The 22,984-nt window shown below is 45.2% G+C and overlaps 1 protein-coding gene across 10 annotated transcripts in view; it reads left to right on the top strand.

The window, feature by feature from the left end:
• LPP (LIM domain containing preferred translocation partner in lipoma) overlaps window positions 1-22,984 on the top strand; it is a 387,509-nt gene that overhangs the window by 176,755 nt on the left and 187,770 nt on the right. For all 10 annotated transcript variants that reach the window (XM_083848027.1, XM_083848031.1, XM_083848023.1 and 7 more), the window contains one exon: window positions 22,481-22,590. In XM_083848027.1, the coding sequence (XP_083704153.1) occupies window positions 22,481-22,590 (110 nt within the window). The remainder of the gene's footprint in view (window positions 1-22,480; window positions 22,591-22,984) is intronic.

Here is a 22,984-nt window from a genome sequence, read left to right as displayed (position 1 = left end):
TGGGTGGGCCCTACCGCTTTGATTGCAGTCATCTCACCAGAAGTTACTGCTTGGGCTGGATTATAGTGTCTGAGTCTGCTTTTTTTTTGCTGGAGACAAATACGGAGGTTTGTGCTCTTGGCTTTGCTCTCAGGATGAACATTTTCTTTTCTGAAATACCACCTCAGATAACGGCACTGGGAAAAAATGCAACATAAAACAGGTGCATAAAGACTATTATTGAACCAGTATACTTATCTGTAGTTCACAAAATGTCAAGTCAAGCCACCGGGTTTTATTAACAATTCTGACTGTGTTTTGTTAGAATTACAAATATTAAACTTTCAGAGGCTTTGGAACATATTGCCACTTATTTGGGAACTGCTTGAAGTAATACCTAGCCTTGTTTTTCATTCTGGTGAGTGAGCTTGTATTTTCTTTGTTATTTGGTATCGTAAAGCAAACATTACACTCCTCAGCAGGTAGATTTTTAATTTTTTTCTGCCATGCATATTTTTTCTCTTTTTCCTTTCCTCCTGTCTGTCTGTTCTTTCGAGATACTATATTTAATTTTTCCACTTCATTATTTCAAACATTGAATAGTGATTCATCTTTGCAGTGGCCTGTTCTGTGAACCACAATAGTTTGGGTAGAATAAAGAAAAAGGGCAAAAAAGGGAAGGAAAAAAAAAAGACGGATCTGACATACACTGGATTGGAAAGAAGCCATCTTTTTATAACTCAAATTGCAAACATCTGTCATCGACTATATCAAACCTACTTTTAAAAAGATAATGTTTGTTCTCTATATAGTTCTAAAGGGCTGTGGTGCCCAATCAAAGCGAGAGAGCAATGTTAATGCTGAAATAGCTTGAATTCAAGCAGGCAGCACTTGTCCCTTTTATTTTAATCTGAAATTTTAACATCCTCCAGATGCTAGTCTGTTAAATAATAACAATTGTTATATGACAGTTAACAGTCAAGTAACATTTCTTATTTTTTTGCCCTCGTTCACTCGATGCAGCTTTTTTTATGCCCTGAAAACTAACTGTTATAATAAAGGATTATACGTATATTTTTTTCCTTTTCTCTGCCTAAAGCTTTTTTACTCTGCCAGACGGAGTACTGCTAAGTCAGAGCAACCAATAAATGTCTATTGGATTATATTACAGGTTGGTCTAATAAAAGGTTAGAAGAATGAATGAGCAACTCTTGAAGCCACAGAAGCTGTAGTTGTGGCCAGAGCGAAGGCATTTCTGGCAGCGAACACTACACAATTACAATTTGGAATAAATATACGAGGCCTGAAATGCTTGTCACTTAGGCGAAGCACATGAAGATGGACTAGGTGCAAGAGCTGAGGGTCCAAGGGTAGAACCCAGAGTCCTGCAGCTCTGGCTTTGCAGAGGAGAGAGTTTAAGTAGAAGGGGATGAGCAGGTCTAGTTCCTAATAAACAGACATCGCTATCTAAAAAATTCCCCTTCTATTGGCATCTTTAACTAGCATGCACCTTGGAAGGTTGTAGCCACGAAAGAACGTGCAAGCGTGCTCTCAAAGCCTACACAGGGATTGGGGATTTACCTGAACTATTTCAGGAGCTGCAGAGCACGATGCTGGAGTTACACATCCAGCAATTTCTTGGCACAGCCACGTGCCAAGAAGCACCCAGCTCCCCCCGGCTGCTCTGGGTGCCGAGCAGACTGCAAAGGCTCCTCTCCAGAGAGGAGAATGCCGCCTGGAGCAGGGACAGACCAAAAGACTCATAGGTCTTTTTCAACTCCAATTCCTGAGATGACAGTGACTCAGGGAAGGTTTTGGTTTAGTCTAGACATGACCAAACCATAATGGAGAGCCTGGCATAAAGGGCTCGTTCGTAGCATGGTAGAGATCATGCTGACATAAGAGCTGGAATTTTTTTTTCTGTTGAGCACTGAATTTATGGGAAATGCCATGGAGGTAAGGAACCATTGTAGGAGGAGGGGCCTGGACAGCTGGGCCACCTCTGTTTGAAATCCATTTTGAAAGATGTAGCAGTGCATTTTCTAGATACTCTGCGGTAGCCTGATCCAGCTGCCTGGTGTGCGAGGGTCTGCCACAGGCAAGCTGATGGGAAGAGAAGGGGCTGGTATGGGTAGGAAAACGGTGCTAGAACGGTGCTGGTAAACACAGTCTTTTCAAAAGTAGGTTTGATATAATCAATGACATTTAAAATTTATACTATGAAAAGCTAATCTGATGAGGGTTAAATTCTTGCAAAGTGTAGACTGAAGGTCTGTGAGGTCGGTGACTTTATCCTGAGCTATACCTGCTAGCAGTGGACCCGTTCTTTGGTAGCAACATAACAAGATCAACTCCCCTAAGTTTTTGCCCCACGTTCCCCTCAACACACGCTCACAGTCTGAGCTCTGAGTTTCCCATCTCAGCCTGCTCCCCGCCAGCCGTGACACTCGGGGTCTTCTCCAGAGGGCACATTGCCAGGCCGTGGCCATTTCAGCACAAGCTGGGAACGCTTTGGGGGTCCCGGTGGCTTCCTTGGGACCCCGGTGCACCTACAGTGGAAGCATTTTCATCTCGTGCTCATCCAGAGCGATGCAGCTCTGCTCTTTGCAGGACCAAGTCACCTCTCAACCCCTGATGTGTCAGCGCCAGCTTTACAACATGCCACCGAATTGTCCGAGGGAATGTGCTAACCCAAAGCGTGTTGTGTATTTGCAAAGTTTTTGCAGGAGGGTGAAAAGGGATAATAATAGTTCCCGAGCCACTTCTCAGGTAGGGGAAGGAAAGGAGCGTTTCTCAATAAGGATCCATTAACACTGCTCTGGCTGACAGGCAGTGAAACACAGGAGGTAAAAGTCCATTCTTCTCCCTTCCCAGTCCTGTGATTTAAAATGTTTGAAGGCACACTTCAGAAGCCGGGGAAGTAAAAGCCCCCAGTTGTGCCTGGAGACTCGGCAAAGGCCGCGGCGAGCGGAGGGGCTGCGGAGTGTTAATACAGTCCATCATTTTGTAACGAGCCCGATGTCCTTGTATGAGCTGTGTCAGGCTGTTGTCTGCACGCTGTCTTTGCTGATCACAGTAATCGGGTCATAAGAGAGGGAGAAGTAATAGTGCGTCTCTTAGCAACCAACCCCAGGAGAAAGAGAAAATTACTCAAACAGACTATCCAGCCAGGGAAGTAGAAAGATGAAATTTTCTGAAAGTCTGCTGGAAAGTGCTCAGGGACATAATTCTTTTATGTGTGAGATCCTTACAGGCTGAATCCAATGATATCAGACACTTTTTTTTTTTTGTCGTTTTCCTGGTAAACTTTTATTTTTAATTGGCCTCAGAAAAACAGGGGGGGGGGAGGGGGAACGGGGGGGACAGACCTTTAAAACAGAGACATTTGGAGAAATAAGTAGCATATTTTTTTATTATTTTTAACAATGCCGAGGAGAAGAGGTTGGGGGAAGGTCGGCACGTCTCAGGCAAGACACGAGGGGAGCATCTTATCTGCACGAGTGCTTTGCATGCCTCCCGTGTCAGAACCAGCCGAAGCACGCTGCTGTGCCTGCCGGCCCCGTGGTGGCATGCGCACAACAACCTCGGTGGGCCTAAGTCGCACCGCACGGGCCTTCACGCCCCGTGAGTGTCACGGGCTGCATGCCGGCTGACGGATGGCTTTGAGGAGAGCCAGGGCCAATGTGCCCTCCCTGCCGCCGTGCTGGGGCTGGGCACTCAGATGGGGCAGGTGCCGGCCAAGTCTGTGCCCGGTGTGGGTCTGGGGGAGCCATGGAGGGGAAGGCCTCAGAGGCCTCCTCGTCCTCTGTGCTCTTTGGCTGATGTTGGCCGCATGGCTCAGAGGGGAGGGCGGTGGTGAGGGCAGTTTGGCAGTCATAATAATAAATTCTGTCATGTTTATTTTGTATAGAGGGTGGGGAGAAGCTCGTAGACTCATCTCTTATGCTTTTAAAAGATATTTTCTTTCCCCCAGAAAGCTGCACTTCTGTGGTCAGCTAGCTTACGTCCTTCTCGATGGGGTACGCCACTGCCATGGGAAAGGGGACTGGGTCTGGGGTGGTCTGCCCAGCCTCACGAAGCAAGAGCGTAAATCCAAGTGTGTTTAGTGGGAAGGTTAAGATGGTCGAGCCTCTTCTAGATTTGCAATTGCATCATTTAAGCTATTGAGGAGAGAGAATGTTTCTGAAAGCCTCACTTTCCTCGCTGAAAGCCTGGCTCTGAGGAGACAGAGAAACTGTTGCATTTGTGGAGGAGAACAGATACCTTTAGGTGACTCATCCAGCCACAAATCGTGCCCTCCCTGTGCTTTTGTCTGCTTTTCCATCCCAGCGTAGGTCTAGGCTGTGTGGAGGAATTGGCTCGTCCCTCCATGGGATAGCTTGACTTCCAGAGACAGGTTAACCTGCAGATTTAGGTGGTTTGATGAGGGCTGCAACCATTCCCCCAAATCGGGGTCCAGGACAGTTGGCTAAAGGGTTTGGGCCAACTTCTGGGCTGCCAAACTTGTGCTGTTGTTGGTACCTGGCTTTGCTCAAGTACGTGCGTGAGAGATCTCTGGCTCAGCCTATGGATTGTGTTGCAGACGTGTTCCAGGAGAGAATTGCTAAAGTTTCCTTAGATGAGGCTGACTTCAGCATCTTATCCTGGAAATAATCAGTGGAAGAGAGAGGAGAAAAAAGCAACCTTGCAGCTGTACAGAATTAATAGCTTAGGAGCAACATCTACTACTGTCAGGGAAAAGTGAGATAAGGAACAATATTAATTGTAACTGCTTCCAAACAAATCAGAGAGGCTGCTGCTTTGCTGTCTTGTCACGAAGAAGAAAGACTTTCTTCCTTAAAAGTTTAGTAATTGAAGAGTTTCCTTTGCTATTTTTAGGAGTGCCAGTAAATGATGTTTCCTGGAAATTTTCCCCCAGCTCTATAAATACCGCCTGGGGCCTGTAATGGTGACTCAGTTTGGGAAGTCAACACCATGCACTTCCTCAACACAGCCAAGCAGCCCACCAGGCAGAGAGCACAACTTCTGCAAAATGATTAATTCTGTATTGGTTTTTAAAACTGCAGTACAATTAAGCTCCTTCTTGGAAACTGCCTCCCTGCTGCTCAGGCTTACCCTCCTGCCATGTTAGAAGTGAAGGCACAGGGGTCTGGGGGAGGCTGAAGTTTAGCTGGGGTCTGGAAATCCTGTTGTAAATGGTGTTTTGGTGTTTTGTGGTGCCATGTTGTCCTCTCAGTAACGGGCTCATCAAATGGCCCCAGCTGATGAACAGATGCATTGTTCCCAATCACCATCCCTCGCTGTCCTGGGACTGAGGTTCTCTCACAGATCCTGGTTTTGTCATTGGGTCCTTTCCCCTCGTGCTTTTTGACATCACTTTTTGCACTGGCTTTTTGTGCTCCATTTGGGCACAAATCGAGCCGTTTTATAATTTCTTGTGTGGTACCCAAGGGAAAGCAAGACCTGGCTGACTGAATTCATTCTGCAAGTGTAGAAGGAAAATTGCATTGGGAGCTCAGGTCTGACACAGCTGTCTTACGTAAAAATGAATTTATAAAGACAAGAGGCAACACATGAAAGAAGCGTGACCTGGGTAAAATCACAGCTGGCCTGCATCTCCTCTGATACCAGCCCGGACATGAGACCACACAGCCATAACAGGTAACGTATGAGATGTTGCAGTGTATTCGTCTTCTGCTTAGTCCATTCAGAAAGGCTCCATATCCCAGTGCCTTAAATTCGGATTAAATTTGTAGATCCCATTTTCCTTGTTAACCCGTTCCTGCCGGCAGTGGGCCTGTGGAGTTTAAGCCTCTAATCCTCCTCTGCAGCAGGATAGGCAGATGGGTTTGTGATGTGAGAGTACCTGACCGACTTCTCCGTGCACATCAGCACTCAGCCTGTGTGGGTAAGAACAAGATGTGTGCCTTCAAGAGGGAGAAGTGACCTTGTGGCAGCAGAAGGGGGTCGGATGGGTGGATCTCTAGCCACCAGATCTACAGGTTTTGTGGAATTGTTCACTTCCCTCGTTAGGGACAGGAGTCATTTAGAGAGCTGCAGGAATGATTGGTTTGGCTGAGCCTGAAAACTCCGATTTGTAAAATATTTCTCCACGCCAGTAAATTGCTCTCGTTGGCCAGACAGAAAATACTTCAAACCTAGCAGCTAATCCAAGGCAGGAGCTGTGATGCATGATTACAGCTGAGCTCTTTTTCCCTGCAATCACTGTTGGACTTTTTAAACAAATAATAGCTGAACCACCGCGTTTCCACTCTGAGTGTATGGTGCTTTCCTGAGGTATTCCTGAGACCAACTAATGGAGGATCCATTTTCCTTATTATTCCTTCTCATGTGAGAAGACTGTTATCTTCCTGTTTCTCATGTGATACTGTACACTTTGTACTCAGCGCTGCCTGTTTGTGTGTGTCCAAAAGTGCTCTTGCTAATTATCCCTTTTGCCCCAGCCGGAATGTGTTGTGTAACTGTGGCAGGGAAACAAATAAGAGAGAAAAAAGTAAGCAGCGTGGTAACTATTTTGAGAGATGAGCTTTCGGCTGTCATGTTGATTTTCCCAAGAGATACAGCATGTCCAGTACCTCCTGTAAGTTGACCATCCAGCATGGCATGGGTCTCCAGAGCGGGAATATTCCATTTTAAGACTCAGTTGGGTAAGACACGGCCTCGTGTTTGGTGGACACCGCCAACTATTTAAACATTCAAGTGCTATGAATTCCACCTGTGAAACTGGAGGCGGAGGTAACACAAGTTGGAAAATGAGGGCCTAAATGTCATGGCCTAAAGGTCACATTTCGCTGGCTGAAAGTGCAGTAGTCACCACAAACGTGAGTCTTCAGGAAGGGAATTGTGAGGCTCCGTATTTATTTGATCTCGGTGTACCTGGCCAAATATGCTTAATTCACGCTATGTCCAGAGCTAGTGTTTCTAACAAACTTGTCCAACAAATGTGGTTCTGATCTTAGGAATCAAAGTCCTCATTTCTCATTTATTTTTTTCCTTTCCTTCTCGTGCTCCAAGAGCGGTGATGAAGGTTCTGGGAATTTGTTCGGTCACTGGGATGGAGTTGAAACCAGAGCTTTCTATTCTAGCGGTTTTGGCTTTGTCATGCCCAGAGCAATGAAAGCTCTTTGAGAGGAGCCGGAAAACTCATGAGGCATCAGAAGCAGCAGAAAGATGCATCTTATTTATATAAGCATTTAATTGCGAAATCTTTTGGCTACTTAGAAAAATGATTAGTCAAGTCTATTGGAAGGCAGAGAATGTCTATTTGTGGGAACAAGGGAAGGTTTGATCTTCTCAGATTTCCTACCTTTTTGTTTTTCCTTCTTCTCTATTGCAAATACTAAATGATTAAAGCGGGGGTATTGTTTTGAAAGGAAGATTTCTGAAGGAGCATGGAGGATTCTGTGCTTCCTGTTTGTTGATTATTTCATACAGAACAATCGCTGTTTGCAAGTGGCTAAGAAATGACAAAGCATTTGTTTGTGGGTCCCAAAATTTTAGCATGGTACTTGCAAGTGAAGTCTTGTTTTTGTTTTATTGTACCTCATTCAGCGGTACTGCAGGTGACGTTTCACTCTGACACTTTTGCAGCCCGGTTGCTGCAAAGTTAGGTCAGCGATGGCTCCTCTGAGTGGTTTTACATAAAAGCAGCTGTCTGGACCTTGCAAATAAGTTTGTTATTTATGCACAAAGAAGAACTGAAGCCAGATCCTTCTTGTCAGGGCTGGCCCAGTACAGCTGAGAAAAGGCACAGCCTGCAAGGAGAAAACACTTTCAGCTTTAGCCAGTAGCTCCAGTTCATATTGGGAATAATCTGCACTGGGACACAGATGTGTTTACTGTGAAAATGCCAATTTTATATCATAATATCTATGTCCTTTTTTCTATTTGTTAGAAAATAAAAGAGAATGAAGCTTTCTGTCTTTGATTAAATATATTCCAGTTAGGATTTGGAGGCTGTATCCCAGCAGGCTTATTCACATACTGTACTTCAGCTGTGGGCTTATCTTAGTGGGGGAAAAGTTTGTTCCACAGTTAGCTGGCAAGTGGAGACCAGTGGCTGGTGAAGTCTCGGCTGAAGCTGTGTATTTAGCTGCTCTTATCTGCGTTAGCAAGTGGAGTGGAGCACTACATTATTTTTAGGTCATCCTAGTGACTCAGGTGAGAATCACAGGTCACAATTTTGCCTCCTCCTAGTCGTCATATGCGAGCTACTGGAGTGCATCTGTAACACCAGTGAGATCCTTCCTGAGCTGCTGGGATCTTGTGACCAGTAATAGTTACGATGCAAGTGGGCTGGCGGATTTCTATCGGTCAGCTGGCACACGGTCTCTGCTGGGGGTTTGGGAAGTTGCTTTCAACCCATGGGTGCAACCTGATCTGTACCTCAGCAGTTGGACACGTTCTTTATCAGCATCGCTACCTGCTAAGCCAAGAACAGCTTCTCAGCCTTCATTGACACGTTGTCTGCTGCCTATCACGAAGCTCTAAGTAAACAACCCTGTGTGGGATCAACAGATCATCTTTGTGGCATTTCTCGTCATCTAAACAATAATTCATTAAAAATTTAATGATTCTTTTGCTGTGTAGAGGGAAAAAAAAAGAGAGCTGGCACCTTCCTTTAAAGTTTCTGTCTTTTGTATTGTTTGGTGATTTTTGTTTTGTTTTGGAGTTTTTTGTTTTATTTTGGAGGAAACAGAGTTGATAAACTGAAAGAAAACCGTGTTATTACAAAAGCTTGAGTGCTTCTGAGAACATTTAAAACAAGGATGACTAGAAATGACCTTTCCATCCTGGAGCGAACTTTGAGTGTGTTCTCCCTTTGGCATTTCTAATGATAGACTTTCCATCTGGTCTTTGCTTAAAAGCTAAGATGCAACTTGTGTTTTTTCACATTAAAACTGTGCATACTCTAAAATTAATCCTCTTGATCATTTCACTTCAGGGAGAGGAGTGCAGAAAGACTGGGAGTATTTGCTTATTTTTAGCAACTCCATTCAGGCCTTCTAGAAGCAGATCCCTATTGTCTGAAATCAAGTAGTTTCTGATCTGGGGGAACCCTGGATTTTCCTCTGCTTAGATTCGGGGAGATCGTACCTTTTAGAGGAGATTTCTGAAAGAAATTGGAGAAATGTCAGGGCCCCTGGTGGGTTGCATGATCTGGATCAGTGGAAGGGATTTGTGGTCACATTAGCCACCCCTGGCAATACTGTCATTCCTAGGACACAGATTCCCTGGTCCCAGTTTTCCATACTGATTCCCCAGAGCTGAATGTGCAAGAGTGAAATCCTCGTAAATGGATGCTTTGGGGAAGAGCTCAGGATCTCCTGGGATGTACCAGTGCAACCATTCAGCCTCATTTCAGCAGAGGCATTGGGGAAAGTATGTAAACTCATCCTTTTGCTTAGCAAAGCATTTCACCAAATGCCTAATATGATACATGCTTTTTGAGGTCCCACGGGACGTCACATTTAAGCACGCACTTGAACTTCTGTGTGTAACTGACTCTGTGCTGCATGCTAGCACGTGCATGTGCGAGTGGAACATTTCTCTGAGTCACGTGTAGGAACATCAGACACCAGATTTATTTCTTTTTTCTCCCTGTGACACAGGTCATTACCGAATATGTTCTCTTTTTCTCCCTCTCTTTCTCTGTTTTCCTTCTTCATCCTTCTATTCAACAAAGTTCCTCAGAAATAAATGGAAGGGGAAGATTACTGGCGAGGCATCCATTCTTCAAGTGTTGTTCTGGTGGGAACAGCAGAGCATAAGCCTATTAGCCAAGCCGTTTTTCTATCAAAATTATATATGGGGTGTGTGCAGAAAACATATATTTTCTGGGCATCAGGAAGGCTCCGCAGAGGAGCAGAGGTTGTTTGGGGTTCTCGGCAGATAGACGCTCTGCTGAGGGATTTGGTGTTTTGCTGCAGGTTCATCTGGTGACCAACTCTATTAAAACAATGGGAGGGAGAAAGGATGTTCAAATAATGGAAGAGAACAATTCTGGCACACGTAGCTTCCTCTTCATAAAGCTGCTTTTCCCTTGAGGCAATATATCTTGTGTGTTATGGGAAGGAAATCTTACAGTATAAAAGGAAGTCTGAACTGTTTACCAATGATTTTAGAAGCCTAGAAGTTGTATTCCTTTTATGAAGGGATAATATGGGTCCTGTTCCAGTATTTCAGGGAAGCTTTTTTAAGATGCATCTCCAGAAATAGAACTATGGGGATAGTTTCTTTGAAATAATATTTGTATGTGGCTTATGTTAATATTTCTGGAACCTTAGGGGATGTAGGCTCAGCAAAATGAAGGTGTTCACAGAACAAAAGCAACAGAGAGACAGTGTCTTTAGCCTGTGCTGCTTGGCAGACAGGACGCCGGAGGATGGCTCGAAGTTTCGGGGGATGTCTGTGACATAGGTTACAGCGGTCTCAGGGCTGTCCTCGCTCCGCTCTCCTGCGAGAGCTCCTGAGGGGCTGCTCTGCCTCCAAGAATAGCTGGCACGTTGCAGTGCTCCAATTACGCCCGTTTCCCCGCCGCATCTCATGCACAGGAACAGCGAGCCTTCTGCAGGCTTTATCGTGCTAAAGCTCTCTTACAGCTCCCTGCGTAACAGGGTAAGAAGCAGGGCCCATCCAAAAGTTTACAACCTTTTATAGCCTCTCCAGTGCTTGTCTGTCTTCCCATTCTCCTCAACTAAAACACAGGCATGGGAAGAGAAAGCGGTGTTGACTTTTTATGATTAGCACAGATGGTGAGGTCCAGATAGCTGCAGTGGGCTTATCCAAGTAGGGATGTTTTGTGCAAACCCGAGCTGAAAAACAACAAACAAAAAAAGGGGGAAAAAGAGGCCGTACCGATGCAACTGACTGCATCACCCAGGATCCTTCGGAAGAATTTCTGCGTTTTCTGCAGAGTACGTAATTGAAGGGAATTTTTGATAAAGGCTAAATTGTGTACGGGCATGAAAAATTCAGCAGGGAATTTAAGCCATTTCCAAACCACATGAAACATTAAACGTTTCACTCAAGAATAGCTTGAAGATGGCATGCATCATCCTAAGCTTTAAGCATTCATCTGCTTTTTCTCTTGCAAATGTTAGATATACAGTAAAGGGGAGCCAAAGCAGGTTTTGTCTTCTTTCTCCTGACGAGTGCAGAGCCATTGCTTTGAAAAATTTTGCTGGCTGACCTGACACACACCTTTGTTTACCCATCTTGGCCAGGTGATCTAGCTGCAACATTTTCAAGAGCTGGGGAGCAGATATCAACTCTGTAATCGCAGCATGCCATTCTCTGCCTGTGATCACATCCAGCCTTGGGCTCTCATCTGTGTGGCTCTCAAATCAGCCATTTAAATCCACTGGAGTTAAAGATTTTAATCAAGCAAGATGCTAATCGCCATGGCATGATGTGATATATATGACCTGATTAGGATGTAGAGTAAATCCCACAGTCTCTTGAAAGCAGAGAATATTGTTTCTTCAGTGATCTTCAACAGCCACATCTAAGTTTTGTTTAGATGTGATACTGGATTTTAAAGCTAGGTTATGTCACTGTTTCTAAATTCAGAATGCTTTCTTTGTGTAGAAAGACAAATATTGGCTAATTTCAGATCGTTCTTAGGTGTGTTTTTGATTACTTTGTGTTTTCTTGACAGACTCAAACATTCAATGTTTTCTATTTATATGGGGTTATTCTTCACTTGGGTGTCTTTCATCAAAGAGACATGCCTATGATTCTTTAAACCCTCTAGGATTGAGCTTCACTTTTGGAATGACTACAAGAAACTATAAAGCAATCACCTTGGATGACTGTATGCTGCAACTCATGCATTGCAAAATTGCAGTGACATTGTCGAGGGGTGAAATCTGATGGTGTGAGTTTGCAAAACCTTCTGTCGTTCGGTTTTGTTTAGCAAAGCTAGTTAACGCTCTCCAAAGGAGCATGGCTGTCTCTTCTTCTCTAGGCAGACACTAGGATTAGGACTCAAGTTTGTCTCCCTCTACCCAAGATGGTCCTCCGAGAAAACTTTGCACTCTTAAAGATTTCCACGTGCGCTCTTACCATGGCACACAGCACACTTTCTCATTCTTGTGCTGCAAGAGCAGCGTGTTGGCAGGCAGCAGCACGGCCTTATTGTTATTGCACTTGGGACTGGAAAAAGGCAAGTGAGTAGTGATAGCCCTCAGCTCCAGGCACCACAGAGGATGGGGGGAGTCTAGACCAAAGGCTGGGTAGTGTAGGTGCAACCAGTCTGCTACAGAGAGCACTAACCTTGAGCAGTGCCGAAATAAGGCAGTCCAGAACAGCAGGCCCAGGAGGTGCTTTTCTCTTTGTTGTGGATCATGGAGACAAGAGACATTGACTGCAAAGTTCTCAGAGCTCAGGGAGTCCGTGCTCATAAACAACTATGAATTACATAGGTTCCACTGTTCATCATACAATCCCAGCATATCGTGCATCTCTATCCATTAACATAATTCCCAAACAAAGCCCCTGCTTGGGCTCTCCGTGGCTTTTTGTGCTGGCTGGTGATGTGGAACTGGAAGATGTTCTCCCTCCTGCAGCATCTTCTGTCTGACGGAAGAAAAGGTCCACCCTTGGAGAGTGTCCCTGATGCAGAGCTTTGTGTTTGAGGGTGAGATGGCCCATCCACTCCCCCCTGTGCTGCTAAGCACTCTCTCTCCTTCCCATTCACTGCTCCAGACAAGCTCTTCAGGTAGCACAGGGAGATGGGCACGTTACAGTGAATAACGTGTATGTCACTGCAGGCATCAGAGGTCTCAAAGTATGATAAAAGGAGGGTTTTGTGCTCCTAGAAGATTTATCCTCTTCAGTTGTTCCCTGAGCACACACTAAAACAATATATCTATTTTAATTGTTTTCTGAGAGGTTATTAATATTGAAGTGGGGATTTAGATGGAAGATCAATCATCAGCTGAAAAGAATGGATTTGTGCTTTCCTGCCGCAAGGCTGGGAAAGAAGTTAGGGTGGAAGAAAATCAAGAGAGATTCTCCACTCAATTTAACATAATTCTTTGCCCAAAATTGCCCAAGTAGCAGCTCCGAAGGAAAACCAAACCTCAGAGTGAAGATTTCAGACGTCCAGCCTTGAAGCTGTAGCAGTATGCTACTACAGTTTGTTATCATTTTTTTCCACAACATTTTTCTACAAGAATAAAAATCTCTGGCATTTCAAAGAAAACCACAATCTTTGCAGAAGATTTTAATTTTCTTCCACATTTTTCCTTTTAACAATATCCACAAGTATTTCAGTAATTCATTTTCTGTAGCCTTGGTTAAAGATAAAAGTTTTAACTCAATCTGAAAATGATCTCACCCAGGTTTCTCTACACTAAATAATTGACCCAGCTTTTGGTGTGGTGTGTTTTACTGTGAGGGCCCCTTCGCAGTTCCTGCCGTTCCCCTGGGCTGGTGCCAGACCCTAGGACTTGTTCTCTGGAAGGGAGGCACCTAATGCTGAGCTGGGTCACAGCGAAGCTGGCTGTGTGAGTGACTGCTTTCTCAGAACGGTCAGAAGTTTGAATAACTGCAATATCGTGGTCGTGGGTGTAGGGAATGCAAGATGAGAGACGTGTTTTCCCCCAAACCAGCACAGGAACTACAGTGCTGGCATTTATGGCCTGCTTTTGTTTGCAGATTAGGCAGCATGCTTGGGTCAGTTTAGGGAGAGAAATTTAGTTTAATGGGTTTTAGCAGTGTCATGAGTGCAAATATCATCGTCATCCTGGTGATGTGCCTCTAACGTGCCATTTCTGTGCCTCTGGCATTGACCTCTGCTTTTTTGCAGCTTTCAGAAATGCCCACCAGGGCTGAGTTCTCTTACATCCATTTTCTACACTGAGCAAGTCCTCCCTTGCACGTTTTAGGATCCTCCTGACGGGAAGTGGCACAGAGGCGTGCAATTGCTCTGCCTGCTCTTCTTTTACCTACCATAGTGCTGGCACTGACCAGCAAGGAGAAGGATGGGGCAAGGGGATACTTGGTAGAGGATTTTGTGGGATATAGAGAACAGAAATGTAGTTATTTATTTAGAAAGTCAGTTTAGCAGTTTGCTACTGAACTAGAGAGGTCCAGGAGCTGCCAGGAGGCCACTATAAGTGAAGCTCAGTTACTTTGCTGAATTACGCAAGAAAGTGTAAATTTTAAAGCATTTCTGTTTAAAATACGGTGGTAACTGCACATGTGTGTATAATAACTTTGGGGTGCTGGATAGTGATCATTAGTAGAGAAACATTGTGGATCAGTGCTTTAGGGTAAAATTGATCTCAAAGAAGAGAGCCTACATCATATTTTCTCCTCTGCTTTCCATGCTATCCAAAACTACTGCAGAGAGGGTGTAAAGCATCTCCCGATACCTCCTTTATTTTTTGCATTTGGTCATAATCCCATTTCTCTTCCGTGATCTAGCCAGATCATGTGTGGCATTTCCAGCAGGAACTGGCAAAAAGAACCAAACTCCATCCATGAGAAAAAAACACCACTGTGTGTAAACATATACTTATGTACATTTATATGTATTTATATATAAATATAAGTTTGTATTTATATATGGAGATTTGGAGCATTAGTTACTTACTTTGAAAGAGGAAAATAGAAATGATTTCTGTTTATCTAGCGTTTCATTTTATCTTGAATAATCTTCAAGGATTATGGATGTAATTTATTATTCAACTGTTACACTGGTGAATAAGAAGCAAATTCATTTTATATCATGAAGAAAATCTAGCAACCTTTTTCTGCTCCCCAGTAGCATTGACTAATTGCAGCAGAAGGAAGAAAGCCAGTGCTGTTTGTATTGCTGAAAACAGTGAACTGATCTAAGACATATCTGATAAAGACATGAGTTCTGCTTTAGTCTTTCCAAGTGTGGATGTTTATGAGAGTTACATAGGGAGGGGTGGGAGGGAGGAGGGAAGGAACTGAGGGAGCCAGTTTGAGAATCAGCTTGTGTTCTCTTCTTCTGTTCGTCTGTGAGAGCTGTCCATGCATTTCCCACTTGGTATTTTGTTCCACTCTATCAAGCCAGTGGCAGCAGACTATGTGAAGAGGATGCCTCGCAGGCAGTTTGACCCCAGCACCCAAGGAAGTGCTCTAGCAGCAGCAGGTTTTGTTTATTTTCTTTTGGCTCTCTCTTTTGCGTGCTGGGTGAGCAGGATGGATCCAGTGCCTCCAGATGTTCTGCAGCAAGGGCCACTGCTGGCTCCAAGGCTGCAACACGTAGGGTGTCCTCTGACTATTCAGATTTCATTTCACCCCTAAAGCGGGAAAACAAACAAACAAGCAAAAAGCAATTAGAAGCAAAGATAAGTCCAAGATTGCTTAAAAACTGTTGGCTGCAGCTTCCGAAACTTGAGGAAGTCCCTTGGCAATAAAGAGCTCTGGGAGGTAGCTTTCCTGATCTGCGCAGTGTCTTGTATTTCATCACCAGGCACAGAGAGAGTTTGACTGGTGATAAGAAAGGATGCCTCTGAAGGATGCTGTCCCCAGCTTCCCCAGCTGCCTGCTCAGGGGAGAAAGCTGACCCGTGGCACTTTGTGCCGAAAAACGAAATTTGTTTTGATCGGGCCACGCAGCCGCAGCCAGAGAGAAGGAGGTCGTACCCAGTGATATAACTCATTTTTTCAACTCCTTCACAACAGCCTCCTTTGTAAATTAATGCCTATGTCAACTCCTGTCAGGCACTCTTAGCAGTGAACAAACGAGTTTAACACCATAATCTAATAAACAAATAGATAACCCGTTTTGGTTTTGTTCTGAGTAAGGCAGTGCTTCCCTTGCTGAGTTGCTTCGTGGACCTTTTGCTCCATCCCGAGCGGGATGGTGTGCAGGAATGCAGTGCGTGTCCCCTCTGAGGATAGGGTTTGCTCTTCTGCCTTAGATGCCCTGATTTCCAGCCTATTTCCAGTTGTTTGTGTTGAAATCTTTCCATCTGAGCAGGCTGTTTTCTGTCATTTTTAAAATCATTCGGAACTATTTTTGTCCACGTTCATTGGACCTGAGCAGCTGCAACTCCAAGTGGGATCTTGTCGTAGTAGTGACCAAGCAGGACAGACTTCCCTCCGCTGAGTGTGTTTGTAAGGATGGGAAAAGGACGGCTTTGTGTGCCCATGGACTGAGGCACAGCGGGGCTAAGGGACATGCCCTAAGTCCTGAAAGAAGTCTGCGGTAAAGAGTGGTGCTTGGAGCTTCTCGGTTAATCCTACCGCTCTTCTTCCTCCCTCTGTTTTAACGCAGATTTTAATTAACATTTTACAGTGCCACGGGCTGTTTCTTGCAGTGCCTCAGTAAGCTTTAGTAAAGGACGGGTTTGTTTGCCTGAGAGCTGAGCTCTGATACTAGCTGACCTCATCTCCGTGCAGATACCAGTGTCGCAGAGATACCCGTTAGGTGTAATGGCACGAGTGGGAGCAGAACTGCTTCATTTGCATGGCGTTCAGAGAACGTGTTGTCGAGGTGAGCAAAATATCTTATCTCCACCGCAGAGAGCTCGGCGTGGGACATTAGCTGGTATGTTTTGTCCCCGTAGTCACATGGAAAAATGACTTGAAGAATCATAACGCAGCCTTGCGTAGATGTCTTTGTACTTGGTGGTGTGTTTTGTAAGCGTACGGCGTGTAGGATGTTGGGCTGATGTGCACGGGGGACACAAAGAAGCCTTCGCTTTCACCTGCCTCCCCATACACCCATATACTTGGAGCACCGAGGCTGCAGGAACATCGACTGCGTGGCTGGAAAGGATGGCACGCCTTGGTGTCTGCAGCCACAAGCCGACTGAAAACGCAGCCTCATCACACAAGTGTTGTTTTCATGATGAGGGGCATCCAGTGCGGTGAAGCAGCTGAGATTTTGCATAATTTGGGGAACTGAGCCCTCGTTTCCTATCCATGTGCTAATTACTGCCTTTGCGGGTGTTTGAGAGGGAGTTCAATGAGTTCTAACGTGAACCAAAGTTGGAGGGGGATTTTCCCCACCGGTGACCAGAGCCGGGATGAAAGATCTGTGTACACAACACCAAAAATAGCAGCTGTTTGTGCTAAATCAAGTTGCTTGATGAAAGCTGAATCATTTGAAGGAGACTTGCTCTGGTGTGCCAGCTCTGCTCCTCTTAGCGATCACGCCAAGCTGAAACCGTTCAGGTTAGGGGTCCAGCTCCAGTCCCAGTGGCTATGTGGCTGTGCTACATGCCGATAAACCCCAGTTACTTCTTACAAGGTGGAAAAAGCAGCTTTCGAGCTGCCATCTCCGCTCAGACCCGAACCTCAAAGCAGCCAGATTTGGATCTCCCCGCTGGCACTCGCCCATGCAGCTCCCCTGTCCCCAGCAGAGCCTCATCTGCTGCTCCTGCGAGCTGTAGCGACTTCTCCTTGCTCTAGTAACGCTGGAAGAAGGCCAGAGCGATTCCAGCGGAGCTATTTTGGATTTGCGCTTGTAGGAGGAATTGTACCTGGAGGTTTTAAGTTAATCGCACGGTCATTTTTCCTCTGTATATTTAAACACAGAAGTTAATTAACATTTGAAAGTTTCACAGGCTGCTTCTTTTCATTATCTCAGCGAGCTGTAGTAAAAGGCTGCGTGACAGGAGGCTGATAGCCTGGCTGAAGTTGTGCAGGTGGGAGAAATGCTGGGGAATTTTTTCTGTCAGATCCCAGGGGCCTGGGCAGTTGGACGATGGGATGGAGGTTGGCGTGAGGAACACAAGCTGCCATGGTACACGTTGCCTGTTGACTTGCCGTGTAGTAAACAGAATTACCAAATGATCGTTGGCGTGTGTTTTTTATTTGAAGGGAATATTTTAAGCAGGACTGCGATTCATAGTCCTGAACTGTAGGGGACTAATGTTCCTGTTCTCCAGCTGGGAGAAACTAATTCAACATCTTGTGTTGTAAACACTCACTCATTTTAACTGATTACACCTCCAATGTTCCTCAAATCACTAAAATTACTAATTGCTATTCCTTACACATCAGAGAGTGAATCCTGAATAATTAACCCCAAATAAAATTAGATGAATTGGCCCTTTTAATTAGAATCCCTGCTGCTGTTTGTTCTGAGCTTCCTTTTCTTACTGTTAAGAGACTTTTAGAATGATTAAAACTGTTTAAGACTTAAACAGCCAGTGACCTTTTAATACAATATAAATCCATAAAAGTAATATTTCAGCTAGCAGGTGGTGAAGTAAATTTTTAGTGCAACTACCTGACAGATTCAGTATTCCTTTTTTAAATGCTAAGAATAAAATTAGCCAGTGTTGTGTTTTTTTTTTTCTCCCCCTGCTTATTAATACAGTAGCTGATTAACAAAAGTAGTTCAAATGGTAGAATTAGTAATTGGTAAGAAAATGGTAGTTTGAGCAGTGCTTTGGATTGGCTTTATTTGATTCATGGCAGGTGAATGTGGTGTATTTAAGTGGGTTGTGTAGCTGGTGTGTAATGGTGTGACTGTTCCCCTGTACCAACATGGTTTCGATGACCACCTGGGACATGGGTATGACCAAAGATGTGCCAGCACTAAGCATGATTTTAATCGTGTGTTTTTCCTTGTCCAGTGATGGATGTTAAATGCAGATGTTACAGGAAAATGTAGCATGTAAACGTATGGCTTGGTGACACCTACGAGTCACCATGCCATATCGAGCTGAAGTTTTCTGTAAAAATTGTGCAGTGTTGCTTTTGCAATATGAAAATTTCCAGACCACTTGGCAACGCTGCAGGATTCCACAGGGTTTTCCAGTGGCTGTTGTGAGATACAGGTCTATGGGTGTGGAGAGACATTTGTGGTAAGTTTAATCAAAGGGATTTTAGCCCAGATGGATTAGGTTCTAAGTGTAAATCTTAGTTGTTTCACCATAGATCACCCCCAGATTTCTAACTTTGGCTTTCTGCAGTAGAAGCTAACTACTTGACCAGGGAATGGAAGATGACTGTATCTGCTCAGCTGTTGGGAGCAGAAGAGAAACACGTCAGTGGGGGTTTGCTCCATCTCTGTTTGTGCTCTGCTCTCCGAGGCCAGGGGAGAGCTTGGTTTTTCAGGTGATTCAAACCAATTCTGAACCAGCCTCAGAGTCAGAAATGACGATAAAGGGTTATTTTTGTTTGGAGGAAGAAAAATGAAAAACATCTGGGCATATCGTCTTCAGATGTCAGCCAGAGATCTGGGAACACCAGTGTGAATCCTGTTTTGTTGCTTGATAGGTTTCATTAAGTTATTGTTTCAGGGAAAAATATGATGTTTTGCTTTTGTGTGTTTCCGAGGGTTTTCCCCCAAACAGTCTCTTCTTACTGAACGTGTGAGATCATCTTCATGTCTAGAAGTTTCAAAGCTGCAAATCTTGATGTCTAAACAACTGTGTCAGTCAGTGGGGGAGGCAATTACTGTGCTGCAATTCATTTGCTGACTGGCAGATGCATCTCCCTGAAAACAAAGGCTTGGGGCAGATGAGTCTGATCCTGCAAAAAACTTCCGTGCACTTAGGAATTTGAAGGTTTGCCTGCGAGTGAGAAGGGTGCTTGGAGCATGAAACAGGATGTTTTTGTGTGTTGTTTTTTTTTCTCAGCTTGTACTTGTACTCAGCTTTTTTCCTCCTTTTCTCCCCCAAACGAAGACCCGTTCCTTCCACATGTCATCTAAAACCGCGCGCTGTTCAGGACCCAGATTTGACCGTCTTTGCGTGTTTCCCTCTGTGCCTGAGGGAGACGAACAGCAATGCCAATAACAATACAGGAACAGCTCTGCCTCCTGCGCTTGGGAGGATTTGCTCCCGTGAGCTCGCTGGGAGGAGGATGGGGTCCTACGGCCGTGTGTGGGAAAGAGGAAAGTGCAGTGGCAGGATAAATAACTAAAGCTGTGAAGGAGGAAAGTCCATCTGTTCACAGAGCACCAGGAAAAGGCCAAACATCTGCAAGGTCCCCCCAGTTCATCACACATCTGCTTTCTGCTTCCCAGTCCAAAACCTTCCCAGTCGCCAGCAGCTTATCAGCCGCGGAGGAGAGAGGCAGCGGAGCTGGGCTGGGGCGCGGTACAGCAGCTGCCTCCTGCTCCAGAGAGAAGCGTTTTCTTCCATACTCTTGAAAAGAGCTTTTCTCATTGTTTCTGTCCTTTCGCTCCTTTTCTGAAACATCTTGCCAATGTTTTTTTCTTTGGGGAGCAATGGCTCTTCCGAAGTGGCAAAATGGTATTTGTTTTGAACTTGTTACAGCGATTGTTATTTTCCCCCTCGGCCTTCTGCTTATGCACAAACCCCGGCCCTTCCCCTGTCATCCCCTTCGCCCCGTTCTCCCCCTGGGTTTCGCTTAGGTGTATTGAAGGGTTGTAATAAAAGCAGCTTGGCTTGGCAGGGAGGTGAGTCTTTGGAGCTGGGGCTAACTGGAGCAACAGCATCTCAAGTGTATTCTCGGGGAAGCGTGCGTCCGCGGGAGTTGCATTTGTTTGCAAAACCACATTGGTTGGTTGAAGGTTCACTTTCAAAGCAAAGGACAAAAGTTTACATAGCACTCAGACATCCCAGCACTTCTAGAATGAAACACTTAAGATGTTTGTTTCAAAATATTTCCTTTGTTTCTACTCCATATTGAATTTCATATGATTTGAAATAAAAGGTTGGATTAATTATGGAGCAAAGAGGAGATACTGCAGATGTTATTGTGCGTGTATTTTTTTTAAATCAGTCTTGAACTCTGCCATACAACGAGCCAGTAGGTTTCATAGGATTTTGTGTATTGGAGCAACATGTTTGTTTTAAATTAGTTTTCAGTGTGTTGTTTTCAAGCTGTCTCGGAGCATCTGTATTTAGTACAATACTTTCTTAGGGATTCAGAAGTGGGGTTTTTTGTTTGTTTGTTTTGTTGGTTGTTTTTTTGAGTTCTAGCCATGCTCACTTTGGGGAAACTGGGAAGAAATTACTTTCCTGGGAAATAAGATCCTTAAAAGTTCTAGGGGGAGTTTGTGCCATTTAGAGAGCTCGTGGCTTTAGCAGATTTGCAGTAGAACAGGAAACCTTTCTGGGGCTGCAGGCCCAGCTTGCTTCCCGTGCCAAATGGCTTGAAGGTGCCGCGCAGGTTGCAGTGCCCCGCTGGTGCCTGTGCCCTGCGGTGGCTCAGCCCTGGGCTTCCAGCCTCGGCGTGGGGAGCCCCGGGGACTGCAGGTCACTGGGGTTTGGTTCAGCACCTCTGTGAGCGGTTTGGTCACTGGGGATGGTGCTGGGGGACCAGTAGCTGGGAGCTGCTGCGATGCTGGGTCGAGGAGAGAGCTTGTGTTTCCTCACAGAAAGGGTTAAAACTCTCCAAAAGCCACAGCTCTGAGATATGTGAAATACAACACTTTATTCACTTATCTTAAACTTCCATCACAGATGCACAGAGGAGAACCAACAGTAAACAGCTCTGCTTGCAGCATAAAGCTTTATGAGAGGAAATAAAAATATACCAAAGTGGTCCAAATTACAGGTAGCTGCCTCCCCAGGAGCCAAATCCAGTGCTAATGGCAAGCTCCTTTTTTTTCCATCTTTAGGAGGTGCTTTCAGAGCCTGGTGTCCTGCTGCCTGCGCTGCTCTGCCCATGTTTTCTCCTTCGTTCTCCCACCTCCTCTGATGTTCTTTAGGAGAGGTCTCCCATCTCTGTGCAAAGCTGGATGGCTTTGCAGCCAGTGTGCTGCTTTGTATTCATATTTACATCTACGTTGTCAGAACTTTAAGACAAAGCAAATTTGAAGTGGAGATATTCTATACATCAGCCCCACATACAAAGCCTCCTCGGAGCTGAAGGAGGTGGATGCTTCTGGGTTTGCAACCGGCCCATTGTTTCCTTGGCTGTTGTCACTGAGGAGAGCCTCTGATTTTCCCAGCAGCTCCTTATGTGAAGCCATGAGGTCCCTGTAGGAAAGGGAAACGCAAAGAGCATGGCAAAGATTTGGGGCTCCAGCCCCAGCCCTCCGAGTGTCCTCCCCAGCAGGCAGGCAGTCCTGACTTGCAGTCAGCACCTGATGCAGTCTTTAGAATGACCAAAAAGAGCCGCAGGAGGGGAGTGAATTGTTTGGGATCTGTCGCAAGGCTGAATGTGGGGCGTTCGGTAGTGCAAGTTCTGCAGCCCCCTGTGGCACATGTAAAGGAGATGTGAGTTTTGGTCTGGGTGCTGCTGCCTTCAGGCTGCTGCGGGTTCCGAGGACCTCTAAGCAATCTGCAAGTGTCCCTGAGCTGTCACAGCCATCTCCTGGGGCAGCAAGGGATGCAGGTGAGTATTTAATGGTTAAATGATGTGCTGACTGCCATAAAAGCAGTGGCAGAGCTGTGAGTATCACACGAGTCATCCCAGGAGCCAGTCTCCAGATACTCAGTCCACCCCCCCCCCATCTCTGTCTACCTACCTGCTTTCTCTCTGGGCAGCAGAGAGACGTTCTGAAATGTTCAGGAAAATGCTGGTGCTCTGCGGTGAGTCTAAGTTCTCTTGATTCTCTCTCCTAGGAGACTTCCTTCCTCCACCCCCACCTCCTGTCGATGACCTCGGGAATATCACATCACAAGGTGCCTTTCCCCCACCGCCCCCTCTGGATGATGTTACTTTCAACGTGCAGGTAAGAAGACAAGAATTGTATTGTGAGTGCAGAACTGATCCAAAGGGGCTGTGGAAATAGTGGATGCTAATAAAACAAGGTGGCAAAGTGCTAGGGTTTGCGATCACGTGTCAGGAAGAACCAAGTCAGCATTAGCAAGCTCCATTTCCCAAGCAGGGAATATTTCCATTCAAAACTTGCTGGGCTATTAAAGGATTTTTCCCATCCGGCTTGAATTAGAAAACTAATTGCGTTACGTCCTTGTGATAGTGGATGGGAGCGAAACCTTCCCAGAATGAATTGTTTTCTGGAAGGGCCACCTCCTTCCACTGACTGTGGAGAGACCTTAGGGCAGTAATCTGATCCTAAAAGTGCTTTGTTTAGATGCCTAAAATTAAATGAAGCAAATAAGCCC

This window comes from Anser anser, assembly GCF_964211835.1.
Source record: "Anser anser genome assembly, chromosome: 9".
Lineage (NCBI taxonomy): Eukaryota > Metazoa > Chordata > Aves > Anseriformes > Anatidae > Anser > Anser anser.
Note: the sequence above shows the minus strand (reverse complement) of the source record. Positions and strands in the feature narration are given on the sequence as shown.